This window comes from Rhodamnia argentea, chromosome 2, assembly GCF_020921035.1.
Source record: "Rhodamnia argentea isolate NSW1041297 chromosome 2, ASM2092103v1, whole genome shotgun sequence".
In the NCBI taxonomy this organism is placed as follows: domain Eukaryota; kingdom Viridiplantae; phylum Streptophyta; class Magnoliopsida; order Myrtales; family Myrtaceae; genus Rhodamnia; species Rhodamnia argentea.
Window position 1 is genome coordinate 30,967,969 of NC_063151.1, and position 24,962 is coordinate 30,992,930.

General features: G+C 43.3%; 4 protein-coding genes across 5 annotated transcripts; 3 read left to right on the plus strand and 1 right to left on the minus strand.

The window, feature by feature from the left end:
* Positions 1–2,415: 2,415 nt before the first annotated feature.
* Positions 2,416–6,538, plus strand: LOC115740125 (nitrate reductase [NADH]). The gene is made up of 4 exons (XM_030673558.2): positions 2,416–3,456; positions 3,951–4,091; positions 4,631–4,863; positions 5,050–6,538. The coding sequence occupies exons 1-4, from the start codon at positions 2,448–2,450 to the stop codon at positions 6,373–6,375; spliced, it is 2,709 nt and encodes a 902-aa protein (XP_030529418.1). The 5' UTR covers positions 2,416–2,447; the 3' UTR covers positions 6,376–6,538.
* A 5,926-nt stretch (positions 6,539–12,464) lies between these two features.
* LOC115737121 (BRAP2 RING ZnF UBP domain-containing protein 2-like) lies at positions 12,465–17,590 on the plus strand. 2 transcript variants are annotated; one of them, XM_030669121.2, is made up of 13 exons: positions 12,465–12,620; positions 13,470–13,779; positions 14,176–14,291; positions 14,388–14,496; positions 14,596–14,719; positions 15,271–15,368; positions 15,526–15,632; positions 15,735–15,981; positions 16,076–16,129; positions 16,249–16,398; positions 16,490–16,554; positions 17,167–17,221; positions 17,300–17,590. In XM_030669121.2, exons 2-13 carry the CDS (start codon positions 13,549–13,551, stop codon positions 17,342–17,344), a joined length of 1,401 nt encoding a protein of 466 aa, XP_030524981.1. In that variant the 5' UTR covers positions 12,465–12,620; positions 13,470–13,548; the 3' UTR covers positions 17,345–17,590. The 2 variants fall into 2 exon arrangements, with proteins under 2 accessions (XP_030524981.1, XP_030524971.1); XM_030669111.2 differs by having other exon boundaries at positions 13,491–13,779.
* Positions 17,591–18,343: 753 nt separating this feature from the next.
* LOC115737141 (30S ribosomal protein S13, chloroplastic) lies at positions 18,344–19,923 on the plus strand. Its single transcript, XM_030669135.2, has 3 exons — positions 18,344–18,526; positions 19,329–19,553; positions 19,639–19,923. The coding sequence occupies exons 1-3, from the start codon at positions 18,410–18,412 to the stop codon at positions 19,804–19,806; spliced, it is 510 nt and encodes a 169-aa protein (XP_030524995.1). The 5' UTR covers positions 18,344–18,409; the 3' UTR covers positions 19,807–19,923.
* Positions 19,924–21,090: 1,167 nt separating this feature from the next.
* LOC115736251 (protein terminal ear1-like) lies at positions 21,091–23,725 on the minus strand. Its single transcript, XM_030667853.2, has 4 exons — positions 22,849–23,725; positions 22,407–22,520; positions 22,092–22,254; positions 21,091–21,787 (listed from the first exon to the last, which is right to left on the minus strand). The coding sequence occupies exons 1-4, from the start codon at positions 23,478–23,480 to the stop codon at positions 21,584–21,586; spliced, it is 1,113 nt and encodes a 370-aa protein (XP_030523713.1). The 5' UTR covers positions 23,481–23,725; the 3' UTR covers positions 21,091–21,583.
* Positions 23,726–24,962: the final 1,237 nt, after the last annotated feature.

The window sequence follows — 24,962 nt, forward strand, 5'->3', positions numbered from 1 at the left end:
TTTCTCTCTAATTTTCTATTGGGATTTTGGTTGCTCACGCCATTCTACGCTAAACAATTTGTGACATAAGCAAATATAACCCATACAATTTCGTCAGTTATTTATGTCGTCCCAGACAAATATGGTAACATGCACATCAAGTTTACACTCTTGCAATTCTCAAACATGAAATCTACCCGATCTTTTAAGCTTCGCTCGTGCTAGGAGTCAACGACAGCTTTGGGGTGGGTGAAAGAATCGATTGTGTAAATGCCATGTTTATGGCGAGGTTCGATGGTTCTACCGTGGTTCCATTGAACATCGCATATGCACGTAGGTTTAAGGATGTCAAGTAGTATATTGTATATGAAATATCATTATGATTTTTAATAGCTTAAACTTTTGAAAGGAATGGGTTTTCAAACATCTGGTTTCATAATTAAAGGCGATAATATCGAATCCAGACAACCTCTCTTATGTTTATTCTGTCCGTTAGTCTTGTTAAACCTTTTGCTTTCCCATATCGGGGTGTTCGCTTGATGGCAAATTTCAACTTTTTGGTATATATATTATAAAGGGTTAATATCACGGAAAACCCTAAATCAGTACACTCGTGACAAATTTACTACAAACTATTTTTTTTACCACAAAAAACCCTAAACTTGTACACTTGTGATAAATTTACCCTCGGTTAGTTTTTATTAAATCTAACTGTCAAATTGCCGAGTTTGATGACACGTGGCAATTCATGGATGTATTAGTTTAGGGTTTTTACTCCATGTTTGTCACATGTGTATTACTTTGAAATTTTTCGTGGTATTAACCCATTTAACGGATGGTAAATTTATCATTTGTATACCAATTTGGGGTTTTTCGTGGGTAAAGGAATAGTTTGGGGTAAATTTGCCACTGGTATACCTGTTTGGAATTTTTGGTGGTCAAAAAAATAATATGGGGTAAAATTGTCACATGTATACCAATTTGGAATTTTTCGTGATATTAACCCTATTATAAAATGTGTGCACATATCAGAGTTAAACTCTATATACGTTATTTAACACAATATAGACACCTCGTCACTTATTGTCACGATACCTTCATCATTGGCGTCATTAATTAGATAATTTGTCTCAGCCTTTCTCATCATTCCAATTGCTGTAAAAGGGACTTCGAATTGAAAAAAAAGACTAGAAAAAGAAAGGTTTTAGCATATCTCTTGCAAGAAAGAGTAAATACATTGATAAATAACAGCTAAAATTCGATATTCAAATGCCCTTTACTTGTTTTGTGATTAAGAGAACGGTATACTTCATTTTGTTGAAAGAGAGGCTAACTTGTTCTCCCACAAAGAGATAAAAGACTTTAGTCGTTGTGTACATCCTTCCTGAACGGAAATACCAATGATGTATAAGTAAGGCAATTATGAATCTCATCGATAGTTTATCCTTGCCCTTGGTGATTCTACGACATCGGGTCCTTTTCCTTTTCCTAGTTAGACTAAGCTAACGTATGAACCAATCATACTGTTGGTGAAGGGTTTGTTAGCAAAAGAAAGACTCTGAGAAAAAAAGAAACGAAAACCTCCTCGCCTCTTGCTTTGAGTCGAAATAGCATCATGCACCGGCTAAAGTTGTCAATTCAATGTCAGCTTATGTAAATATTATAATTATATGACGAAGTCATGGGTACTATTCAAAAGTCAAAATGTTATTTGTAGGTGAAATGAGATTTCACCTAAAGCTATCCAATTTTGGCCAAGCCGGGAGCATGCTCCACTGGCAAACACTTTGGCTTTAACAACATATTTTAAAAAGACAGCAGAAGAAGAAGAAGACGAATAGTGACATGGCATTATTCTCCGCCTATCCTTCCTTCTTTATGTGCGGCTCTTGCCAAGCGGCCCTCCGCTCTTGATCCACATCCACCACTCGAGTCGGCTTTGCTGCTCCACTCATTAAACATAATTTTAAAATATAACGTAGTTTTCATGCACACTCGTGCGAGATATTAATGCGATATTTATCGACGTATTAACTGAATAGAAATTAAGTACATAAATATTGTGTCAACGTATTAAGAGATCAAGTAAAATTATCCCATCAACTTAATAAATCTACCAAAACCAGACTCGTGCAGTAACTTTTCTCCTGGCCGAGATCACGCGGTTCATAATGAACGCACCACCTCTCTAAAATGAAGGAAAACGAGGAGGCCACCCTTCGTCTCACACATATATGACGTCAGGTGGGACCCGACAGAAGTGGTGGGGGGTTCGGTCGTCTACTTGCACGATTGCTCCTCCTGCGGCGAGGCCTATATATTCTCCACCCCTAGCCTTCCTCGAAGGCTCGGGCCATAGAGAGGAAATCGGCTCTACCCTGGGGAAAAATTAAGAAGCGCTTTTGTGATAGGAGAGGAAAAATTCACAAGGATCTCTCACGTCAACTCATCCAAAAAAAGTCACTCCAATGGCGGCTTCAGTCGACAATCGCCAGTATTCCCACCTCGAGCCCTCCATGAACGGCGTCGTTGTCCGCACCTTCAAGCCCGGCCCGACCCACCGGCCCGACTCCCCCATCAGGGCCCGCAACTTCCCGCCGACCAAGCCTGCCCACTTCGCCGACTCGTCTAGCGAGGACGAGGACAGCGAGGCGGAGGAGGGGACCGCCTACAAGGAGCTCATCAAGAAGGGCAACGCCGAGGTCGAGTCCTCCGTCCGCGACCCGCGGGACGAGGGCACGGCGGACCGCTGGATCGAGCGCAACCCCACTATGGTCCGCCTCACTGGGAAGCACCCCTTCAACGCCGAGCCGCCGCTGGCCCGGCTCATGCACCACGGCTTCATCACCCCGGTCCCGCTCCACTACGTCCGCAACCACGGTCCCGTCCCCCGCGCCTCGTGGCAGGACTGGACCGTGGAGGTCACCGGCCTCGTGAAGCGTCCCGCCCGGTTCACCATGGACCAGCTGGTGACCGAGTTCGCGAGCCGCGAGTTCCCGGTCACCCTTGTGTGCGCGGGCAACCGCCGCAAGGAGCAGAACATGGTGAAGCAGACCGTCGGGTTCAACTGGGGCCCCGCCGGGGTATCCACCTCGGTTTGGCGGGGGGTCCCGCTCCGCGACGTGCTGCGGCGGTGCGGGATCATGGGCCGCCGGGGCGGGGCCCTCAATGTGTGCTTCGAGGGGGCGGAGGACCTCCCCGGAGGCGGCGGGTCCAAGTACGGGACGAGCTTGCGGAGGGAGGTTGCGATGGACCCCTCCCGGGACATCATCTTAGCGTACATGCAGAACGGGGAGGTCTTGTCGCCGGACCATGGGTTCCCGGTGCGGATGGTGATCCCGGGGTTCATCGGCGGGCGGATGGTCAAGTGGGTGAGGCGGATTATGGTAACGACGCAGGAGTCGGAGAGCTACTACCACTACAAGGATAATAGGGTCCTTCCTTCTCGCGTGGACGCCGAGCTCGCCAATGCCGAAGGTACGGTGTTGAGATCCGCCACGATGCTTCCAATCTTAGCTCCAACATCTCTAAAAATGATTCTACGGGGGAATAGATTAAACTATTTGCTTGACGAGATAGACAGGGAATCTCTTCTTATTTATTTGTTCATTTATTTATTATGACGCAATAGCTGAAAATACGTGGGAGAGAACGATTATTCTCTCTAGAAAATTCAGTTTGTGTGTTAATCAAAGTCAATTTCTGGGGAGGTCTATTCATTCTCTCGATAGTCTTCGTTTCCATTGCGGTTGGTGGGGTTTATAAATAGTAGTTTCGATTTGGACGTTGGGATTGTGATCCACCTTTGGCTTTGTATCAGTTGGTCTCTTTCCGATATCGAGGTTAAAAGTCGTGGTAATTTTTAAAGACAAATTCTTTGATTTAATTAATCGTTTTGGTCACGAGTTTGTGGAGAGTTTGAGGATGTGGTGGGTTTTTTTGTGTTCATTTTTTTTTTGTCGTTTGGACAGCATGGTGGTACAAGCCGGAGTACATCATAAACGAGCTGAACATCAACTCGGTGATAACCACGCCGGGCCATGAGGAGGTATTGCCCATCAACTCGTGGACGACTCAGAGGCCCTACACGTTGAGGGGCTACGCATACTCCGGTGAGCCTTCTGGAATAATTTCTCGGTCACTAGGCTTGACAGAAACCTTTTGTTTGCACTCTCTCTCTCTCTCTAGCTATTTCCCTCGCATGAGTACAAAAATCGATCTTTGATGCGTGCAAAGATGGGTGCTGTCCAATGAGGTCCCGATCTAGGTCCATCCGCATTCGATGTATCATGGTTGTTAAGTCATCTTTGTATATAGAGATCAGGAGCTCGCATGATCAACGATTCAGAAGAATTTGTTCTATATGATTCGTAAAGCACGAGATAATTTTCGGTACTAGGCACAACCTTGCACCATGACTTCAAAAAGTGATTACTCGGCGGATTTTTATTTTATCTTATTTTGAAAAAAACTGTCGGTTAGCTGTTTAGCATGACTGAAATAATTATGGGGTTCGGATTCACATGTAAATAAAGTTTTGTTTTTGGTTTCGTTGGAGAGAAGTAAAAGGATGACAAGAAATATGGTACACACGAGGAAAATATCTGGGGTTTGACGTCGGACATCTTTGTCAAATTGGACTTGTGTGTAGGAGGAGGGAAGAAGGTGACACGTGTGGAGGTGACGATGGACGGCGGCGACACGTGGCAGGTGTGCGCGCTGGACCACCCGGAGAAGCCGAGCAGGTACGGCAAGTACTGGTGCTGGTGCTTCTGGTCGCTCGAGGTGGAGCTGCTGGACCTGGTCGGGGCCAAGGAGATCGCCGTCCGCGCCTGGGACGAGTCCCTCAACACCCAACCCGAGAAGCTCATTTGGAACGTCATGGTGCGTTTAAGGACTTAATTAACTTGTGAATTTTTTCTAGGTTTGCCTCTTTAAAAGTTGTCTCGCTTTCCCTAGTAATTTGAACGGGACCGTACATAAGATATATTCAGATAGGGACAGGTGGGTTGGTCCGTGTTGGCTTGGTCTCAACGGACAAGAATTCTCATGGATCTTTGCTGGAAACAGGGTATGATGAACAATTGCTGGTTCCGAGTGAAGACCAACGTGTGCCGACCGCACAAGGGCGAGATCGGGATTGTCTTCGAGCACCCAATCCAACCGGGAAACCAATCCGGCGGTTGGATGGCCCGGGAGAAGCACCTCGAGCAGTCGGCCGACCAAACCCTGAAGAAGAGCGTCTCTTCGCCCTTCATGAACACTGCCGCGAATATGATCTCCGAGTCTGAGGTCAAGAAGCACAACTCGGCTGACTCGGCGTGGATCATCGTCCACGGCCACGTCTACGATTGCACGAGGTTCTTGAAGGACCACCCCGGCGGCACTGACAGCATCCTCATCAATGCCGGTACCGACTGCACCGAGGAGTTTGACGCCATCCACTCTGACAAGGCCAAGAAGCTCCTCGAGGAATACCGCATCGGTGAGCTGATAACCACCGGCTACACATCTGACTCCACCATGTCCTCACCGAACAACTCCACGCACGGGTCCTCGAACTTCACCCACCTGGCCCCAATCAAGGAAATTGCGCCCTCTCGCCCCGTTGCCCTCGTCCCGCGCGAGAAAATCCGGTGCAAACTAGTCGAGAAGACGGCCATCTCGCACAACGTCCGCATATTCCGGTTTTCTCTCCCGTCCGAGGACCAGGTGCTTGGGTTGCCCGTGGGGAAGCACATATTCCTATGTGCCACCATCGAGGGCAAGCTCTGCATGAGGGCGTACACGCCGACGAGTGGAGTGGACGAGGTCGGCTACTTCGAGCTCGTGGTCAAAATCTACTTCAAGAACGAGCACCCGAAATTTCCTAATGGTGGGCTAATGTCACAATATTTGGAGTCACTCCCCTTAGGCTCGTTCCTTGACGTGAAGGGTCCGTTAGGGCACATTGAATACACCGGACGTGGCAACTTCTTAGTGCATGGCAAGCCCAAGTTTGCCAAGAAGCTGGCCATGCTGGCCGGCGGGACGGGCATAACTCCGATTTATCAAGTGATCCAAGCGATCTTGAAGGACCCTGAGGACGAGACCGAGATGTACGTCGTCTACGCAAACCGGACCGAGGACGATATTCTTTTGAGGGAAGAGCTTGACGGGTGGTCGAAGAAGCACGACCGGTTGAAGGTGTGGCACGTGGTCCAAGAGTCGATTCGAGAAGGTTGGCAGTACAGCACTGGGTTCGTTACCGATGGTGTTTTGAGAGAGCACGTCCCCGAAGGATCGGAGGACACACTGGCGCTGGCCTGCGGCCCGCCACCGATGATTCAGTTCGCAGTGCAGCCCAACTTGGAGAAGATGAATTACGAAGTCAAGAATTCATTGCTATTGTTTTAGGAGAGGCAGAGGTGTATACATATGTAGAGAGAGATTGTTGAAAGAACGTAAATATACTAGCGTTATATTCTACCACGTGCTATTTGTGGGTTCATCTCTTGTATGCGTCCTATGTATTATTGTGAGAAATAATAAGATGAGTGTCCAAGTGACGGTTCTTTTACTTTGCGGCCCTTTTAAATGACCTTTACCTTTCGTTTTTTTAATATTATATTCGGTGATGAATTTATGTAAGTTATAGGAAAAAAAAAAAAAACGGCTAGCCTAACAGTTAGGACCATTGGATCTCCCAATCAATGAGTGTTTCGTACAAAACAAACAGTGATAGTGTATAAATTTACTGTTAAAATTGTATCGTCCCTGACAGTAATGTCATGGAAGCATTTCCCAAAAACAAAGGACAAAATCTGCGGGGTCATATTTGTGGCCGGGACCAATTAGGTTATTTACATTTCCTCTGTATAGTGATTATTTTCAGTCGACTTTGTTCTAGTTGCGTAACTCAATTTTACGGTTTTTTTAAAGTTATTTCTTGTATATTGGACTGTCATTTTCCCTAACGGTCCCTCTATTACGGTTTCCTAATCCCATGTCCTCAGTAATCACGTCTTGTACTTCCTAGATTTTAAAATCCTTTAAAGGGTTCAAAGAAGGGACGGTCGCCTGCCAATTCGACATTGTCATTTACCTTAAAAAGTAAACTAGATTTGGAGGACCCCACGATTTGCGCATCGTATTATTTACTAAAACTATCGGGAATTGAATCTCACGGATCTATCTGACCGGTGCTTTATGTTTCTGGCGACGAAGCTCTCGACGGGCCACGACTTTGGATTAGGTGAATCGAGTTGATCGATAGACGCCAAATAAAACCGGCGATTTCCAGTGTTGGAACAGCTCGCATGAACGGAGTGGTCGAGATTCGACAGAGAGAACGAGGGGCTTCCACAGCACAAATAATGGATCACCACACATCCAGAGTTGGGGGACGAGTAGGGGACGACTACCGCCGCGTCGGAAGAGGAGGGACGCCACCTTTTGCAGCGAGCCAGGGGCGCAAGAAAGAAACCACGTGCATGGCTTGGCCTCTTGCGCTCTCTCTCTCTCTCTCTCTCTCTCTTTTGCTGCTTGGTGCATGGTAAGGGTCGTTTCATCGCCGCGCGCAAACCTTAATCATTCATTCGATCATCTCCTTTTTCCTCTGTCTTTTCTCTCCTTTTACTATTAATACGACGTACATATGCCACTAGTCAAACCTTCCCCTCGCCCACGGAATCGACGATACCAAGTCCCTCACGTCTCCAAAGGATTAACCTTAAGCCCGTCTCCTTGGACTAAGGAATATTCAAAAGATAAAGACATGTCCCGAGGTCTCTTCTAAGACGTCACCTTGACCCCGAGAATGCTTAATCCATCTTCTCTCTACCGGTCACGTCATGGTTGCTGAAAGTCTCATCACCCTTTTTTCAGGGAAAAGGAATAGGGAGATGGCTAAATAATTAAATACATGTTAGTTGGTAGGTGTAATATGCAATAAACTATTCCGAAGGGATTGGAAATGAATACGAAAGAGACAGGGCGGATACTAGGTTAATTCACAAGTGCATTAGCTGGAGTCACTCTGCCATTAGCTGTGGAAGGCTTATTCTAATAATTAAAAGATGCACTAATTGAAAAAAGATTCGATGGTCGGATTGCAACATGTTTACTTGCCAAGTGGCTATAAAAAATGAACCATTAATGTTGGATTTACGATTTAATTTTCGAATTCGGGATGCTCCCGATCACTCAAAACACGGCCATGACACTTTACTTGCAAAATTCAAATTGAACTATTGGATGGTTTTGGGCATCTTTCATCCCAAATGTTAGTTCAAATGATGAGATTTGCCTTCACACTCATAAACCGACTACCAATCACTTCCATGACCAACCGAGATAAACCCCAACAATCTCACCTTTATACATCGAGCTTAGGTCAGAGCAGCAATAATCCTCTCCGAGTGTTTGATAACCTGCCTTTGATACTAGTGTTTGGTAATCTTAAACATCTCTCATCCCAAAAACTAATTCAAAAGGTGAGGCTTTTCCTCACACATGTAAACTAATCATTAGCCTCTTGATAAACCCCAACATGAACTCTAATTTATTTTATTTACTAGCGATCCATCGTGCTTTCATATGGTTGGTTAAACTATTTTACTATTTCCAGTTGATGAGATCGCAGTTCTATTTTTTGTATACTCTAATTGGGAAAAAGTACATTAGAAGTGCCATAACTTACGTACGGCGTTCACTTGAGCGCCATAATTTTCAAAACGTTTACTTAAGTGCCATAACTTTTAAAAATCGTTCACTTGAGTGCTACGGTAATTTTTCCGACATGCTACGTCCGCTTTTCCAGCATCCACGTCAACATGGCACTCAAGTGAACGATTTTTGAAAGTTATGACACTTAAGTAAATATTTTGAAAGTTATGACACTTAAGTGAACGTCGTACAAAAGTTATAGCACTTCTAGTGTACTTTTCCCCTCTAATTGCCCTTTATAGTAATTTAAATTACAAATAGATTTCCATTTTAACATAGAAATTTTGGAAGGAACAATTCGATCATTTGTCGAGGTAAATATATGTAGCGAGCATGTTATGGATTGGACTGAACAATTTTAGGTAGTTGCCAAAAAACGTCCTTGAGAAGCATCGATCATGATGGTACAAGAGATGCGGGAGTTATCGGCATTTACTTAGGCTCAGGTTGTTTCACGAAAATATTTCAGGAAATATTTTTTGGATCTTTCGGCATTTGATTTCTAGAAAAAAAAAATTAGTAAAGAAAAACATTTTCTACCAATGAAAAAAGTACCTCAAAAGTTCAAGAAATAATTTCCTCTATTTGAAAAGAGGAAATCAGTTTCCCTCCTCTTTTCTCCCCACACTTCTTCACTTTTTTTTTTTTTTTAATTATTAATTATTTTTTAATTTTTATCTTTATTTTTGAATTCTTAAAAAATCTTTGATCTTTTCTTTTCTTTTCTTTTTATTTCATCTGTTGGTCACCGACTATGGAGGCAGTTGGCGAACGACCATAGGCGAGGTTGAGCTCGCCCGAGGCTAGCGAGGTTCGTCCTTCGCCTATGGTCGGTCACTCGCGTAAGGAAAAAGAAAAGAAAAAAAGAAAGGAAAGGAAAAAATTTAAAATTTAAAATAAAGAATAATGACAAAGATTTGGAAATTTAAAAATAAAATTAAAAAGATTATCCATGTTAGCGCCGACCGGTAGAGGAAGAAAGAAAGTCAAAAATAAAAAATTATGAAAAAATCTGGAAATTTAATAAAGAATTACAACAAATTATCAATGTTAGTGCCGACTATGCCACGTAAGAAGGTTGGGTCCACATCAACAATTTCGACAAAACGATGATGCATAAAATCAAATAAAATTTTCTTTATGAAACGATGAAAAATATTTTTCGGTTCATTTTCGGATTTCAGTCAAATATCGAAAAATATTTTTATTTTCCTGAGAAATGATTTTTTGGGAAACATTTTCCAAAAATGTCACATTTTTCGCAAAATAAATAAGCCTTACAATTGGACCAAAAAAAAAATAATAATAAGCCTTACAGACAAGATAAATCATATTTACTGTGCATGCATCACAATGTGAATCCAAGATAACTCATCAGAGGCAAGTACATAAATCATTATGGGGTTCACGGGCGGCCCTTCTAACAGCCCCCTCAATCTGCCCATGGCTTTTGTTAACTTGGAAAGAGTATGATATCGACAGTATCAAGGTAGCAAAAATGCCAACTTGGTCAACTGGAGGACAATGCAAAAGGAATAATATTATGGGAAATGCTTTCCCAACGCAAAAATACCAACTTGGTTAGGGACGGTACAATCTCAAATGTAGATCCACACACCATCACGACGTGTTTTGTGTGAAGCATTTCTTGATTTGAGATCGCGTAGTCAGAAATAACCGATAATACTATCAACTTGTTAAGCTAGTAGCTTCCTAATATTAATATCCCTCTCGACGCATAAAATTAGTAGTTACTAGTTAACTACATCGGCCGTTATCCTTGGGTTTTGGCATATATATATATATATCATTGAAAGATGAAAGGGAAGGCGAAATATTGATTACATAAGAAGCAAGGGGAAATTCTATTTCGATAGAGATAATCATGCATCATCAGTCTTTGTTTAGAATTTCGGCCCAATTCCTAATTAAAGGAATAGCATGAAAAAAAAAAAAAAAAGACGGAAGGGAAAAGGCCTTGCATATTGTCAATCGATTCTACTTTCATATCCCTAAAACCATTGCGAATTTTTCAATTTTGACTTAAGTTTATGTAACTACATAAATTTGAAAATGCAGCAATATCATCAGCCATTTGTTCAAATCGCTAAAGATGAGCTCATTGATGCGACCGCCGTTTGTCAATGTTTTCCTGTATCATCAGATAGCGGAAATAAAGCCCGATTGGTTTTGAGGACTACCATGTCTAGAAAACCGACAACTTGGAAAACATTTTCCTTGAAACAATTGATTTATCGCTTGCAAAAATAACAAACTAAGAAAATGTGCAGGCATAAATTGTTTTTCATGATTGAAACATTCTGGGTGGAGTGTCGGAAAAATCCTAAACCTATTGTATTGGTGCCAATTTCATCACACACTTTTTAATTGTGTCAATTTAATCCTAAATATTTTGACCTAAAGCCAATTCAGTCACTCCGGCTAATTTTGGTTGGGTATTGCTAATGTGGACGTCGGCTGGCCTACATGGTACGACTAACATTGACGTGGACATTTAATGATAATTTAGTAATTTTCAATTTTTTTTTTACACTTTTACCTCCGTTAACTAATCATACCGAGCGATACAAGCTATCATTTTAAAGGAAATTTCCTGAAATCACTTTTTTTCGCAAAATAAATAAATCTTGAATTCATAATGTTATCATGCGTCCATCGATTTGATTCATTGCATGCTGCTTCCCTCGTCTTAATCAGATGATGAAGTTTCTGGTCCAGCTGGATCACGTTCTTTTACAAGTCAAAGCACAAAAATGCAAAGGGCCTTCCTAATTTCCAGCCTGCATCGTCCTCGTCCATAAAACTAGAAGGCACGTGAGTTTGACTAAGCACACAGGAAGATTAAAAGCAGTAAAGCATCATGAATTCAGGCGGACTTTCAAGCAGCACGCTTGTGGAAAAACCATGGATGCCTTGAGAGCCGCCCAAACAGTGGCCGTACTTTGGATGGGTGTTTCCGGGCACCTTTGATCCGATGCACGACAAAATCTCCGCGTCTTGCCTTCGCCGTTGGATGCGAGAGATTGCGACTCCGGCCAGAGGATGGCAATTCGCGCTCCTCGCCGTCGGATCAAGAACTTCTACTGTCGTACCCAAATTTGCTGTCTAAAATACCTATAACACGGTACAATGACTCGTTATGGCGAAAAATAAAAATGGACAGGAGCATACATAACAAGCACTCACCCATGTGCTCGCATATAACTAGCGTATCGAAAGCAAATAGGTTTAGGCCTAGCTGGATTATTAGAAACCATTAGCTGCTTGCTTACCGGACTTATAAAAACCTGCTTGCCAAATAAAATATCAGCGGAACACTTTTGTCGATGCTTAGTCCCATGGGATTGGTGTGAAAAATTCACGAATTAATTCGTGTAGGATACTCTTGTATCATATCCTAAGTCATATCCGGGCTACCACACAAGCCCTGTATTAAATGTGGCATACCCGCTGTGTCAGACTCATTGGCCCGAGACCATTCTTAAGTCCCCAAGATGTAAAAGAGCAATGTGATTAGTGTGACTCAACCATATAAGTTATTAAAAAAAAAAAAACAGAAACCTTTTTGGGCTCAAACCTGGCCCGAACCCATATTTTCAGGAAACCCCATAACCCGGATCCAGATCCAGTAACTTCATGGGCCGATAAGGCCTCGTTTTCTTCTTAACGTCACTGGGCCTGTAGTCAGTGCCCTCATTTTTTCCCTTTCGTTTTTTCTTTTTAAAAATCGAGAGACATAAAAGCAAGCTAGCGGCCTCCTATTTCAAGCTCAGAAAGCTCGGCCGAAGAAGAAGAAGATGGCACAGACGCTGGCGACGCCCGTCGCACCGCCGCTCTATCTCATCTGCAACCGCGGAGGAAGCTCCGTCTCTCCCTTCTCCACTCTCTCTTTCCCCATCGCCACCCCTCCCTGGGTAATTTTCCTTTTCTCCTTTTCTCTTCTGCCTTCTTTTCTTTGCTGAGGGGTTGTTCTCGTCGTGCTCTCTTGCGGGCTTTAGCTTTGGAATTCTTCGCGCTCGGTTTCATATTCGTTCAAATCCCTGAAGGATCGACTGAAACATGAACATTCCAGCCTTCCATGGGATTCATTTTCTAATGATCGTCTTTGAATTAAGCTAACGGGAGGGTTTCACGAAGTTCTCTGAATAATTTCTAAAACAGGGAAGGGCTGATGCATTAGCGACGTGCCGACTTATTTTAGTCTAAATTCCTTTCTTTCGTCAGAGCTGGTTTCTCACAGCTTAAGCGAGATTAGGATCGTATACTTGGTTGCAATGTGAGCTTAGGGCGCTAACCTTACTTAAAATTTTGAGTACATTGCGCTTCGATTGTATGAATTGGATGGGGTTACAGGTATTTGTTTTGTTTCGATATGCTTGAGCGGAAGATTGGCCTTGTGTTCTTGTTCTTTTGCTCTCTCGCATTTCTGGATAGCGAAACAGATGCTATCACCCTCTTGTGGAAAGGTGTCATTCAGGCTGGTTTCATGTTTCATCTGTAGCTCCAAGGCCTAAGCATCCGATGCACTCGTGTTGGAGGTGCGGAAATCCTGAATAATTAGCATGTCGAGTACTCTCTCCAATACATCCACGGCATAGGCTGAACCCGAGCTCGCCAAATACTTCGCAAGAGCGAGAAACATTCAACGCAATCACTAAGCATTTGTGTAGAACGATATATGTGTAGAACGATTTTATATATGCCATGAAATTATTTCATATTTAGCTTTATAATCTTTAACAGTACGATTTTCTTTTTTGAAGTTTCCTCTGTGGCTTTATTAGGTTAAAATAGGAAGAAGATATAAATGCCAAACTTGTCTTCCCACACAAGTAACCGATCATGTCATCATCGACGAACTCAGCTGCTGCCGGTACATCACAAGAGGAAAGCTTCCTTCCGCCTTCCCTCCCGGTCCCCGCCGCTGATCCTGCCTCAACGTCCTCCTCCCTCGGTGGTGGCATGACTCAGGCCTTTCGTTTCTCCTCCGGGAACCCTAGGATCGAAGAGACTTGCGGCGTCATGCACCTCTTCCCCGATGATGCCGTCTCCTCCTCCTCTCCCGATCTCCCGGTAATCCAGGCATTCTCTACGAGCTCGGATCATTTGAAATATTCTAAGATTTGTTGCATGGAATGATTCTGAATGTGTCTTCGTTTGCTTAGTTCCATGATTCTGTTGGGGAAGTTGTGCTGATATAGGAACTGTGGATTGAGCTTGCCCTCGATGATTGCATAGGAGTTTGAGTTTCTGCTTGAGTTGTGGTGGTGGATTGGTGTTGTTAGCATATTTAGTGCAATGCCCGCTTTTGTGGGCTTTACTTTTCTTTAGTGCAATTTTTTGCTCTGTCGTTCTCTGCGAGTTAATTGAACAAGGAATGTTTTGCTCTACAAGTCAATTGGACAAATGAGTAGTGTCAGACTTGTTGGCGAGATGTGTCGGTATAACATTGTTGTGCTTTTTGTCCAGGTTGGACGACAGCCTCTAGTTTGTGTGTTCGGGGTGCCTGATCACATGACATATGCCGACTTTTGCCAGTTCTGTGCTTCATTTATTCATCATATACTGGAGATGCGAATTGTCAGGTTCAATCTAGGACTCTTTTGCTCCATTTTCAATTGATTGACTTTGCTTGTGCTTGTTAATCGTATATATTGTTCTAATGTCTTGTTGGTGCTTAGGAATGATGGGATGGAAGACCAATACAGTATCTTGATACGTATGGATGGGCAGGATACTACAGATAACTTCTACCTTTACTTTAACGGAAGGCGTTTTAATTCTCTTGAAGTATGTTGTTCTCGTTAAGTACTCTTTTTTTCCCCTCTTTATGTTAAATTATTCCATTTAACATTTCCCTAAGACTTTTATACAACATGCTTTATGTAGGTAGAGGCTTGCCGTATTCGTTTCACCGTAGATATACAGTACACTGGTTATAAAGGTTCAGTTGAGCATCCACAGACTTCTCCAGCGAACATAAGTGAGCAGCCATCATGTCCAGTCTGTCTAGGTATGTTTGTCATTTCTCTCGAGTGATGTCTTTTGCTTACCTGAACTTTCCATGCATTAATGGTATGAGTGATTGGCTTTAGGTTCTAAGCTTCGGAGTAAGAATTATGGGTTTTCAAAGTAGATTTGGTGCTTGTACCCGGAAGTATTCCTGACGCAGCAGACTCTAAGCTGTATCACATGTCTTGATTTTTATTATTTTGATTAGCTACACTTTTCTCTTTGAGGCTCTTCACTGAATGTGATTTAAGTAGTTTAGCTTCGCCTATCTTTTTTACTTCCTCCCCTCTTTTTTTACTGTCTTGGGACCCTGTCTTGTGAAGTCCTGACTCCTATCTTTTAGAGATGCTCCACTTAGCAAACATATGATCTGACTTAAGAATTTTGTGCTTGTACTATTATTTATACCTCCTTTCAGTCTTTCTTGTCTTTAACAGTGCTCAGTTTGGACCGCAACTTTTCTTGTCAAGTCACTAGGGAATGCTTCTCATTCAAATCAAGTTGTTTGGTCATCTTTAAAACCAACATGCTATTACGTGGATAATTTTGCAGAGAGGTTAGACCAGGACACGAGTGGCATTCTGACGACCATCTGCAACCATTCTTTTCATATTTCTTGTATTTCGAAATGGAGTGATTCTTCTTGTCCAGTAAGTTATTTATTTGTTTTTCTCTTAAAACTGTTAGCTTGGTGATTTTGTTCAGAGTTATTGGGGAGGTTATTACAATGGATTGAAGGTACTAGTTTTGAAGCATATTTGGGGTCTTCTTGAGAAGAAAACATTTAATGGATTTAATCTGTTTTAGGTCTGTCGCTATTGCCAGCAACAACCAGAGAAGTCAATATGTTTTGTGTGTCAAACATCAGAGAATCTTTGGATGTGTGTTATATGTGGTTTTGTTGGATGTGGAAGGTAATGAACTGTTCAGTTAAATATTATAATTTTCTTTTGCATTCAGTCAATTCCATATTTTTTCTCCATAAAGCATGAAGGCCTAACACGACCATTGATCAGGTATAAGGGAGGACATGCCACAGTACACTGGAAAGAAACACAGCACTGTTATTCTCTTGAGTTGGAAACTCAACGTGTTTGGGATTATGCCGGTGACAACTATGTGCATCGGCTTATCCAATCCAAAACTGATGGGAAATTAGTTGAGTTGAATTCCCACTGTATTCACTCTAGAGATGGTTGTGGAAGTTGCAAATGTGCCGACTTTGGACTCAATGAAGCTCTTCTTAGTAGCAAAGTGGAAGTTGTAATGATTTCTAGACTCTGCTTCAATGTTTTCTTTTGATGTTTCGCTTGCTTCTCAGGCAATTGAATGCATTTTGTTTCAACTTTGTACACAGATTGTTAAGGAGTATGACGATTTGCTTGCCACTCAACTTGAGAACCAGAAATTAGTGAGTGTCCGTTTTAGAACTTTTTTTTTCTGATGGATTTATCGAGTGGGTTCTGAGTATATTGATTCAATTACTTCGAAAGAAATATTCGATAAGTTATTCTTCTTTTATGGTTGTAGTATTACGAGACTTTGCTTCAAGAATTTGAAGAAGAGACTGAAAGGGAAATTTCTGAAGCTGTTGAGATGGCTTTGGCCACTAATAGTAAAGTGCAGAAAAAACAGGCGAAGCTGGACAAGTGTGTCAAAGAGAAGAAATTTCTTGAAGAAGTAAGTTCAGATTTAAGGACATGCTGATAGATATCTTGTTATGTATCTATTTCATCTTTTCCACTGAAATTGGCTCTGATTTTTCATGTAGCTCAACGAGAATCTTATGGCAAATCAGGAGATATGGAAAGCAAAGCTTCTAGAGGCTGAAGAGAGGTATGTTGTATGAGTAGTTTAGCATTAAGCACAATAGCAAGCATGTTAGTTAGATGGAAGCTAAAGTATTCACTCAGGTTTTAAGGGTCAATTCTATGATACCTAGACAGGGTTGTGCAGATCTTTTTCACCACAACAGTATTAATTGCCTTTTCATTTACTGTAGCTTTCTCAAGGTTTGTTTATGAAGACTCGATTTCGTGTTAAACAATCAGTAGAATGCCTTGGCTATGGGTAACAGACACAGCCTCTGAAATTTGTCTAACCAAAAGAGAGTTCAGCATCGAAACAAATAGCTTCAATCTTCTACCCGAAGAATTCTCTCCTTTTGCATTCTTGACTCGAGCTCTTATGTAAGCATTGCAAATCCTTCAACAAATTGCTGGGATGGTATTGAGGATGCTGTTTTTAAAAGAAGTTAATTTTCCGGGTGATATAGAAGTGAGAAAGTTTAGCTGCATGCATATTTCTTTTTGAGAAGCATGAAAATTCCCTCGACTCTTGTTCCTGATTAATTGGCATAAAGTGGCATGCTTACAGTATGTCTGTATTCTTTGACCCGAAAAAGAAGTATGTATGTATTCTAGTTTGTGTTGGCTTTTGTTTGCACAGGGAAAGAAATGCTTTGAGAGCAAAAAATGATAAGATTCAGCAATTGGAAGAAGAGGTAGAATCTCGATGCTTCTATTATTTAACGATTGGCTATTCGAACTATGACTGATTCAACTTCTGATATTGCCGGCAGCTCAAGGACTTGATGGGGTGCCTTGAAGAAGGTAACTCTAACTGACCAGCTAGTTTATACCGGATGGGGTTGAAGATGGCTCCAAGCTCGCTGAAAGCTTTCTTCAAGAAATGGTGCTTAGGTGGACTTGGCTGAGCGGTGATCACAAGTTGGCCAAAAGAAAGGTAAAGGGGTAATGGTCGTAGGGCGCATCCGTTGCAAGTGGCTGATTGCTTTTCTATGTATAATCGGATATTTTTCCAGTGGCCCTAGAGATTAGCGAAACCCCGGTTCTCTACAGATGAGGGGCATTGATTCTGCCTGTTGGCTCTTCCGTCAAACTTTTTTTTTAAAGGAAATTAAGATAAAGAAGTGTGTTCTTTTGCATAATAGAGGCCTTTATCTCGAACCCTGGACTTCTTTTGCATGTTCTTGTTTCTAAACCCTAAACCCGTCCTATTTTCGTTATGTACACTCTCACCCATGTACTTGTCTACAGCTAGCGTAGCAGAAACAAATAGGTCTAGACCTAGCTGGATTATTCGAACCAATTAGTTGCTTACCGACACTTAATTAAATTCCGCTTGTCAATTCAAAATATCAGCGTAACATTTCTGTCGATGTCCCATGGGAAAGAAATTTACGTAGGATATGCTTATATTATATCCTAAGTCATATCCGGGCTACCAAACACGGCTTGTATTAAATGTGGCACAGTGTCGCGTTAGACCCATTAGGTCGAGACCGTTCTCGAGTCCCAAAAATTTAAGAGAGCAATTTGACTAATGAGGCTCAATTATACAAATTGAAGAAAAGAAAACTAGGAAACCTTTTTGGGCTCAGAACTACACATATTAAAGAAAAGAAAACAAGAAACCTCTTTGGGCTCAAAGCTGACCCGAACCCATATTTTCGAGAAACCCCATAATCCGCAATCTTGCCCGGATCCAGATCCAGTAACTTTATGGGCCGATAAGGCCTTGTTCTCTTCTCGACGTCACTGGGCCTGTTCAGTGCCTTCCTTTTTTTTTATTTTTCTTTAAAATCGAAAGAGAGAAAAGCTAACAGAGGCCTGTCTCTTATCTCAAACTCTGAAAGCTCACTGCGCCGAAGAAGAAGAAGAAGAAGAAGATGGCACAGACGCTGGCGACCCCCGTCGCACCGTCGCTCTCTCTCATCTGCAACCGCGGAGGAAGCTCCGTCTCTCCCTTCTCCACTCTCTCTTTTCCCGTCGCTACCCCTCCCAAGGTAATTTCCCTTTTCTCCTTTTCTCTTCTGCCTTCTTTTCTTTGTTTGGGCGGGGTTGGGGGGGTGATGGGTGTGGTTCTCGTCGTGTTCTCTTGCGGGCTTTAGCTTCGGGATTCTTCGCACGCGGTTTCGTTAAATTCCTGAAGAATCGACTGGAATATGAACATTCCAGCGTTCTATTGGATTCATTTTCTGATGATTATCTTTGAATTAAGCTAACGGGAGGATTTCACGAAGCTCGTTTGAAGGTCGATATGCTGTATGGGTCCCCAAATAATTTGCAGAACATCGGAAGAGCTGATGCATTAAGGACATACTGACTTAGGGTGGGCAGAAAAATAAATATTTGAAAATAGTGCTTAGGAAAAATAGTTTTATTATGCACAAAATTATTTAGACGTATATTATTGTCGATAATGAAAAGCGATACAAGTGAATAATTTTAGGAAATTATGTTTAAAATTATTTATTTTTTGCGAAACAAACGGAGAGGCGTACTTTAGTTCACATTCCCTTTCTTTTTGTCAATGCTTGTTTCTCACAACTTAAGCGAGTTAGGATCGTATAATTGGTTGGAACGCGAGCTTAGCGCGCTATCAATACCTAGAATTTCATCTGCATTGCGCTTCATTGAATGAACTGGATGGGTTCACAGGTTTTTGTTTTGTCTCGATATGCTTGAGTAGAAGATTCGCCTACTGTTGTTGTGCTTTTGCTCTCCCGCATTTCTGGATAGCGAAACAGATGTTATCACTCTCTTGTGGAAAGGTGTCGTTCAGGCTGTTTCGTCTTTCATCTGTGGCTCCAGGGCCTAAGCATCCGATGCGCCCGTGTCGGAGGTGTGGAAATTCCAAATAACAAGCGTATCGAGTACTCTCTCCAATACATCCACGGCGTAGGCCGAACCCGAGCTCGCCAAATACTTTGCGACCTCAGCATGGAGAACAAGATCACCAAGGATTTATCGGAGGAAGAGCTCAGCACGCTTCGTGATGAGGTTTCCAAGTACATGATCGAAGGCGATTTGGTAGTCTGCCCTCCTTTTGCATTATTCCCTCAGATCTCCCAATGTTATCCTCCTTAGCGTCCTTTTTCGTGTTTTGGTGATGCAGAGGCGGTTCAATGCGCTCAACATAAGGAGATTGAAGGAAATCCAGTGCTACAGAGGCATGAGGCACATCCAGGGGCTGCCTTGCAGAGGACAGCACACCAAGAACAATTGCCGGACACTGAAGGGCAAGCGCGTCGCAATTGCAGGGAAGAAGAAAGCCCCTCGTTAGACAAATTTAACCGGTTCGTTTACCTGTGATGATTGCTGAAATGAAAACTCGACTTTGAACTCTATTCATTGTTGTGCAGGAGAAGTATTTAAGCTAACGAAATTTACTTCCACAATGTCTGAGCTTTGTCGGTTTCTATACTTTGAGGAGCAAGTCCTTTTCTGCATAATCATTAACTTGTTTTTGCCAATGTCCGAAACACGATTCTTCAGTATAACGAATTGTAGTTGTAAAAACTGGAGGTGTTGCATCATCGTGCTCAAGTTTTGAAATCGCAGACTGCATAATCGGGAGACGCTGATATCTGGTTCCGACAAATGTAGTTTCTGTGTTTGCTGCAAACATGAGTTTGGGGAAGTGGGATCTTGAAGGTGAGTCGGATGATACCTTGGTTCAGCGGCATGTTCTGCATACATACTGCATTAGCTGCACTCCGAATGTTCCTTTTAGATGATTTCTGACCGTCGTTTCTGCATTCTCGGTTTCGCTTGTTCATTTCATGTACCTCCTTCTTTGTCCCTGTCGATCTTTCTTTGTGTCCGTCAGCAACCTCGTTGACCTTGTGGAGTCGATTGTTGGTAGTGTATTAACGTCGCCATTTGTTTTGCAATTGGTCGAGCATTTACGCTGTCCAAATCACCTCTCTTTCTCTCGACTTTTGGTCATGTCTTCATCAGGATTCACTTTAGTAACCCATTACTTTCTTCATGACAACTCATTTGGTTCCTGGAGGATATCTTGTGCTACTTTAAGCGAGTCCCGTTGGTCTTCGCAGCCTTACCGCGGAGAAGATTGGCAGGGATTTCCTTCGCCAATCCGTCATGTGTCGCTAAAACTAGCATTTGACCCCTAACTCAAAGCATGCGAGTCTCGTACGAGAGGCATTGCTAGTGATCACGAATTGAATCCATCTTGAGTCCGGGTAGTTAGATTAACACAGACCATGGGGTCTATGTCTGCTCCAATTCCAGATAACTTCACGAATGGTCTGATCTCCTAGTCTTCTTCACATCGAATCACTTGTATCCCATGATAGCTCGTTCAAATTTGACGATCATCGACAAAACCAACTACCAAATGAGATCACATCCAACCTCCAGAAAGAAAGAGAGCAATCACGATGATAAGGTGGCTAAGCCACAGAAAGCCGATCGAAATATGGTTAATCCGAATGAATACGAATCCACAGCATTGAACTCAATTGACCGAAGGCACAAAGCTTCGGCAACACAACTCGAGCCTCAACCGTACGAGACCCAAGCAGCACAACTATCACAATGGGGCATTCTTTACTAGACCCAGGTCCACATGAATCCATTAATCTCCGCTGATGATCATGCAGAATCAACATCCTGAGCACCGGCAATCAACAGTGGAGATAAGAGACCGGGCCAAGGCGAGAGGTTTTACTCGTTCAGGACACAAGAGAGCATCGATCAAGCAAAGCAAAACAAACAGAAGTATAACGGTGATAATGCCTGATTAAGAACAGGCAAATGTACAGCCTGTCTAAACTTAAGGAGAACCAGTTATACCGGAACGCCCCAAATATAGGTATGTTACAAACACCTCTTTCATGAACCCAAGTAGAACAAACGATGCATCGTATCTTCCTTAAAAAAAGAGACAAGACAGCAAAACACAAAGGAAAAGTTCCCGAGTCCATGTGTTTCCAATTCACCCCGGACTTCGTCTCATGTTTCCTCCGGGGAGAGAATGAAAACACGGGAAGGAGAACGCTCAACTCCGTTATGTGGTAAACCGAAAATGCCTCCACCTATCTGTCAACCTGGTTCACGGACACTGCGGGAGCTTTGGCTCCAGTTTCTTGTGCCGAAGCTGCACCTGGACATTTCCCGATGACGACGAGCATACCGTTCTTCTGGCGGCCATCGCGTGGCGTTTCAGTGGTGACCACCGGCTGGTACTCCCTACATGGGAAGGTCCTGTTCTTTAAGCTGCCCTCCAACGCTACCTTGCCCTATAAACAAATGCATCACTTTCAAATATAGATCATAACACAATAAAGACTAAAATTGACATAAACAAAATCTAGATAAACAGGTTCTTCGAATGCCCCGGAAGCCATATCGACTTCTCTGGGGATAATTTAAGCTCTCTTTTGATTTTCGGGACGAGCCCTTAATTTCAAGGATTATAACACGCCTATCACAATATGCAAAACAAATACCACCGTGGAACAAATAGTAACAACAGGCAGAGACTCCATGACCATCCGTTCAAACTCATGTGAAAATGAAAGATGGCGTCCACGAAAGCTTCACCTGAATCTTTGCGGGGCTAATTTCGCACACTTTCCTGCTCCTGAAGTTCAAGTTCTTGATTGGGAGACACTCCCACCTGAAGTTGTGGTAAGCCCGGTACATCCCCGACGCCCCGGTCAGGTTCGTGAAGTTCACGAAGGCATAACCCTTGTTGGCCTTAGTCCTGATCACCATCAAAGTCAAAATCTATCAATGGAGTATCAAATGACGAATCGAACAGCGAACCCGAGCAAAGCAAAAGATAAACCAACAATCCGTATTGCGAAGCACTAAAAACAAACAGCAAAATCAAAGGCCAAAGATCGAGCTCGTTACTTGAAGTCCACCGGAAGGTAGACGAAGTCGTACTCGGACTGGTCCTCCGCCGAATCCGCCATGGCATTCGCTTCCTCGCAGTGCTTGTCCAGTATGTACAGCAAATCTTTTCTCCTAAATCAGACATGAAACAGATGGCAAAAGCATGATCAAAACAAGCAAAAATCAGAAACAAACGGTGGAGAATGATGGTTTATGGTTTCACGCGAGGAAATATACATGTCCGCTGCATGTAGAGCAATAAATGCTCAACTAAATCGCAGAGCGTTCAGGTGTGGAACTTCGGAAGTCAAACCGACAGTAACGACCTTCCATTTCCCACTTCTGCGTTTCGACATTAGTAGCCACGAAATGAAAGAAATTCCAGCGGAAGTGAGGAAAAGAAATCAGAAGAAAAACGTACTAAAACTTGTTTAGAGAGCAAGAACACAAGGGAACGCACTTGAACTGATTAGGGATGTTCCGAATCATGACCGTCGTGCTTCCGTTGAGTACAACCTTCGGATCATTGCGAGTAACATCGTCGCTCTTCGCATTCTCCGCAACAACGCAAGCCTTACCAAGCACAGCTCCATCGTGACCATGTTTGTTCTCGTCGCTGCTGTCGTGTTGCCTCTGAACCCATTTTCGCTCTCCGCAGGAGGCCGTGATCAGGTTCCCGTGCCTCTGTCTCTCTCTCATCGACCGAGGAGGCACAAAGCTCCGAACACCGCCTCTCCTCCTCTCCTTGCAAAAGGGTGCTCTTGGAACCTCCGTTTTCCCGAGATTCTTCCCAAGATCACCACCGGAGACTAGGCAGGGCTTCCTCGGGGTCGCATGCTCACCGTGTCTGATGGGTCGAGTGCAGAACGTCATGCGGCGTTGAGGGTTCAGATAATAATGAACAGGCGAAGGAAGCCCCCAGCTTGCGAACACCAGGCGCGGAGGTGGAAACAGGTGGTGGTGCTGCTGGACCTTCTGGGGAGCGAGCTGAGGTGGCGTGTAAGGCTCGGCCATCGGATTCAAACGGGGTCTACCATCTCCTTCCGATGTTCTGGAGAGAAGAGAACAAGCCTCGCTGGGTTTCTGGCCCATGCTGCGAAAAGGTCACAATCTTCTCTCCTCGTTCCTTTTTCTGAACAGCTCTTTCTTTCCCACTGCGCTGGGGTTGGGGGAACTAGGGTTTATGGAGTTTATGTCAACTTTTCCTCCTCGTCCTTTTTTTCAAGTGGGGAAAAGCCGAAAGAGAAACAGAGTCGGGACAGAAGTTCCAAGTTGGTGATGGAGCAGAGCTCGAGGGGTCGATGATGATGATGGCGATGGGCATATGAGAGAGAGGGGTGAAGTGAAAAGTCTAGTTCTCTGCAGGGTGTTAGGTTTCACGTAAAAGGGTAAGAGATCTGGGCAATGATGGAAAGTGGGAAGATGGAGAGATTGTAGTAGTAGTCACTCCCATTCCATTTAATGCTCAGTCATCGGAAGATGACAAACCTCGGCTTCCATCGGCGGCTTCACCATTCTGAAGAGACAGCCGCGTGTAGACATATCAGACAGACAGACAATGAGAGTCTCTGCCTATCTTCACGGTGTGTTTCGGAAAAGGTAAATGAAGCGCCATTTTTACTCATTTTCCATTTTGAAAGTTTGAGATCGACAAGATGTTTCCGAATCCGATTGAAATGTGAGAAAATAAAGATCGGTTCAAATGCAATGTTAATCAATCTCTATTGGATACTCATAAAATGTGGAACCAATCGGGATTGAGCAAACTAGACTAGATCGGATCGATCAAGTTGGTCTGATCCTTAAAAGGGGTGGTACGGTCCCCGGCCCCGGTAAATGGGACCGGTGACCGGGCGATCCGATAGATGAGAAGGAACCAGGCCTCCTGGACCAAACAGCTCGGAATATATATAATTTGAAAAAAATATAAATTTTTTTGAAGAATTAGTTATCCTAATTTTCCCATCTTCTACTCGACACTCTCCTCTCCTCTTGCTCGACGCTCGCATTTCACCTTCGCAACACGGCTACGCTTAGCGCTCGCTCCTCTCGCCTTCCCCTCTCTGGTTGCTCCTCTCACCGTCCCGCATCTCGTTCATCGGCGTCATAGCACTTCTCACTTCTCGCCGCAACTAGCGAGACCTATCGCAGCAACTAGCGTCGTCGACTCATCACTCCTCTCGCCGCTTCCCCTCCTCATCTCCATCCTAATTTAGTCATTTCTCATTATTTTGGGGTTATAAGTACTCATGCGATGATTGTACAATAGTCGTGTGTATGTTTTATTAAGTTTGATGGTTGAGATTGAAAATCGTTAGTTTACATCCAAGAGTTAGATTTTTATAAGCAACCGGTATTAGTGGTCCCACTAGTACCGGACCACCGATCTGGGTTTGGTCCCCGGTCCCGAAAATTTGGAGATTGGGACTATCAATCCTATCCCCAATTCCATAGCGGGAACGAACCGGCCCGAACCATGCACACCCCTAGAGGCAACAAATGTTGTGATGTTTCAAAAAAATGAAACGGTGACTTTTCCACCTCAATTTTTTTTTTAAGGGAAATCCTTTAACT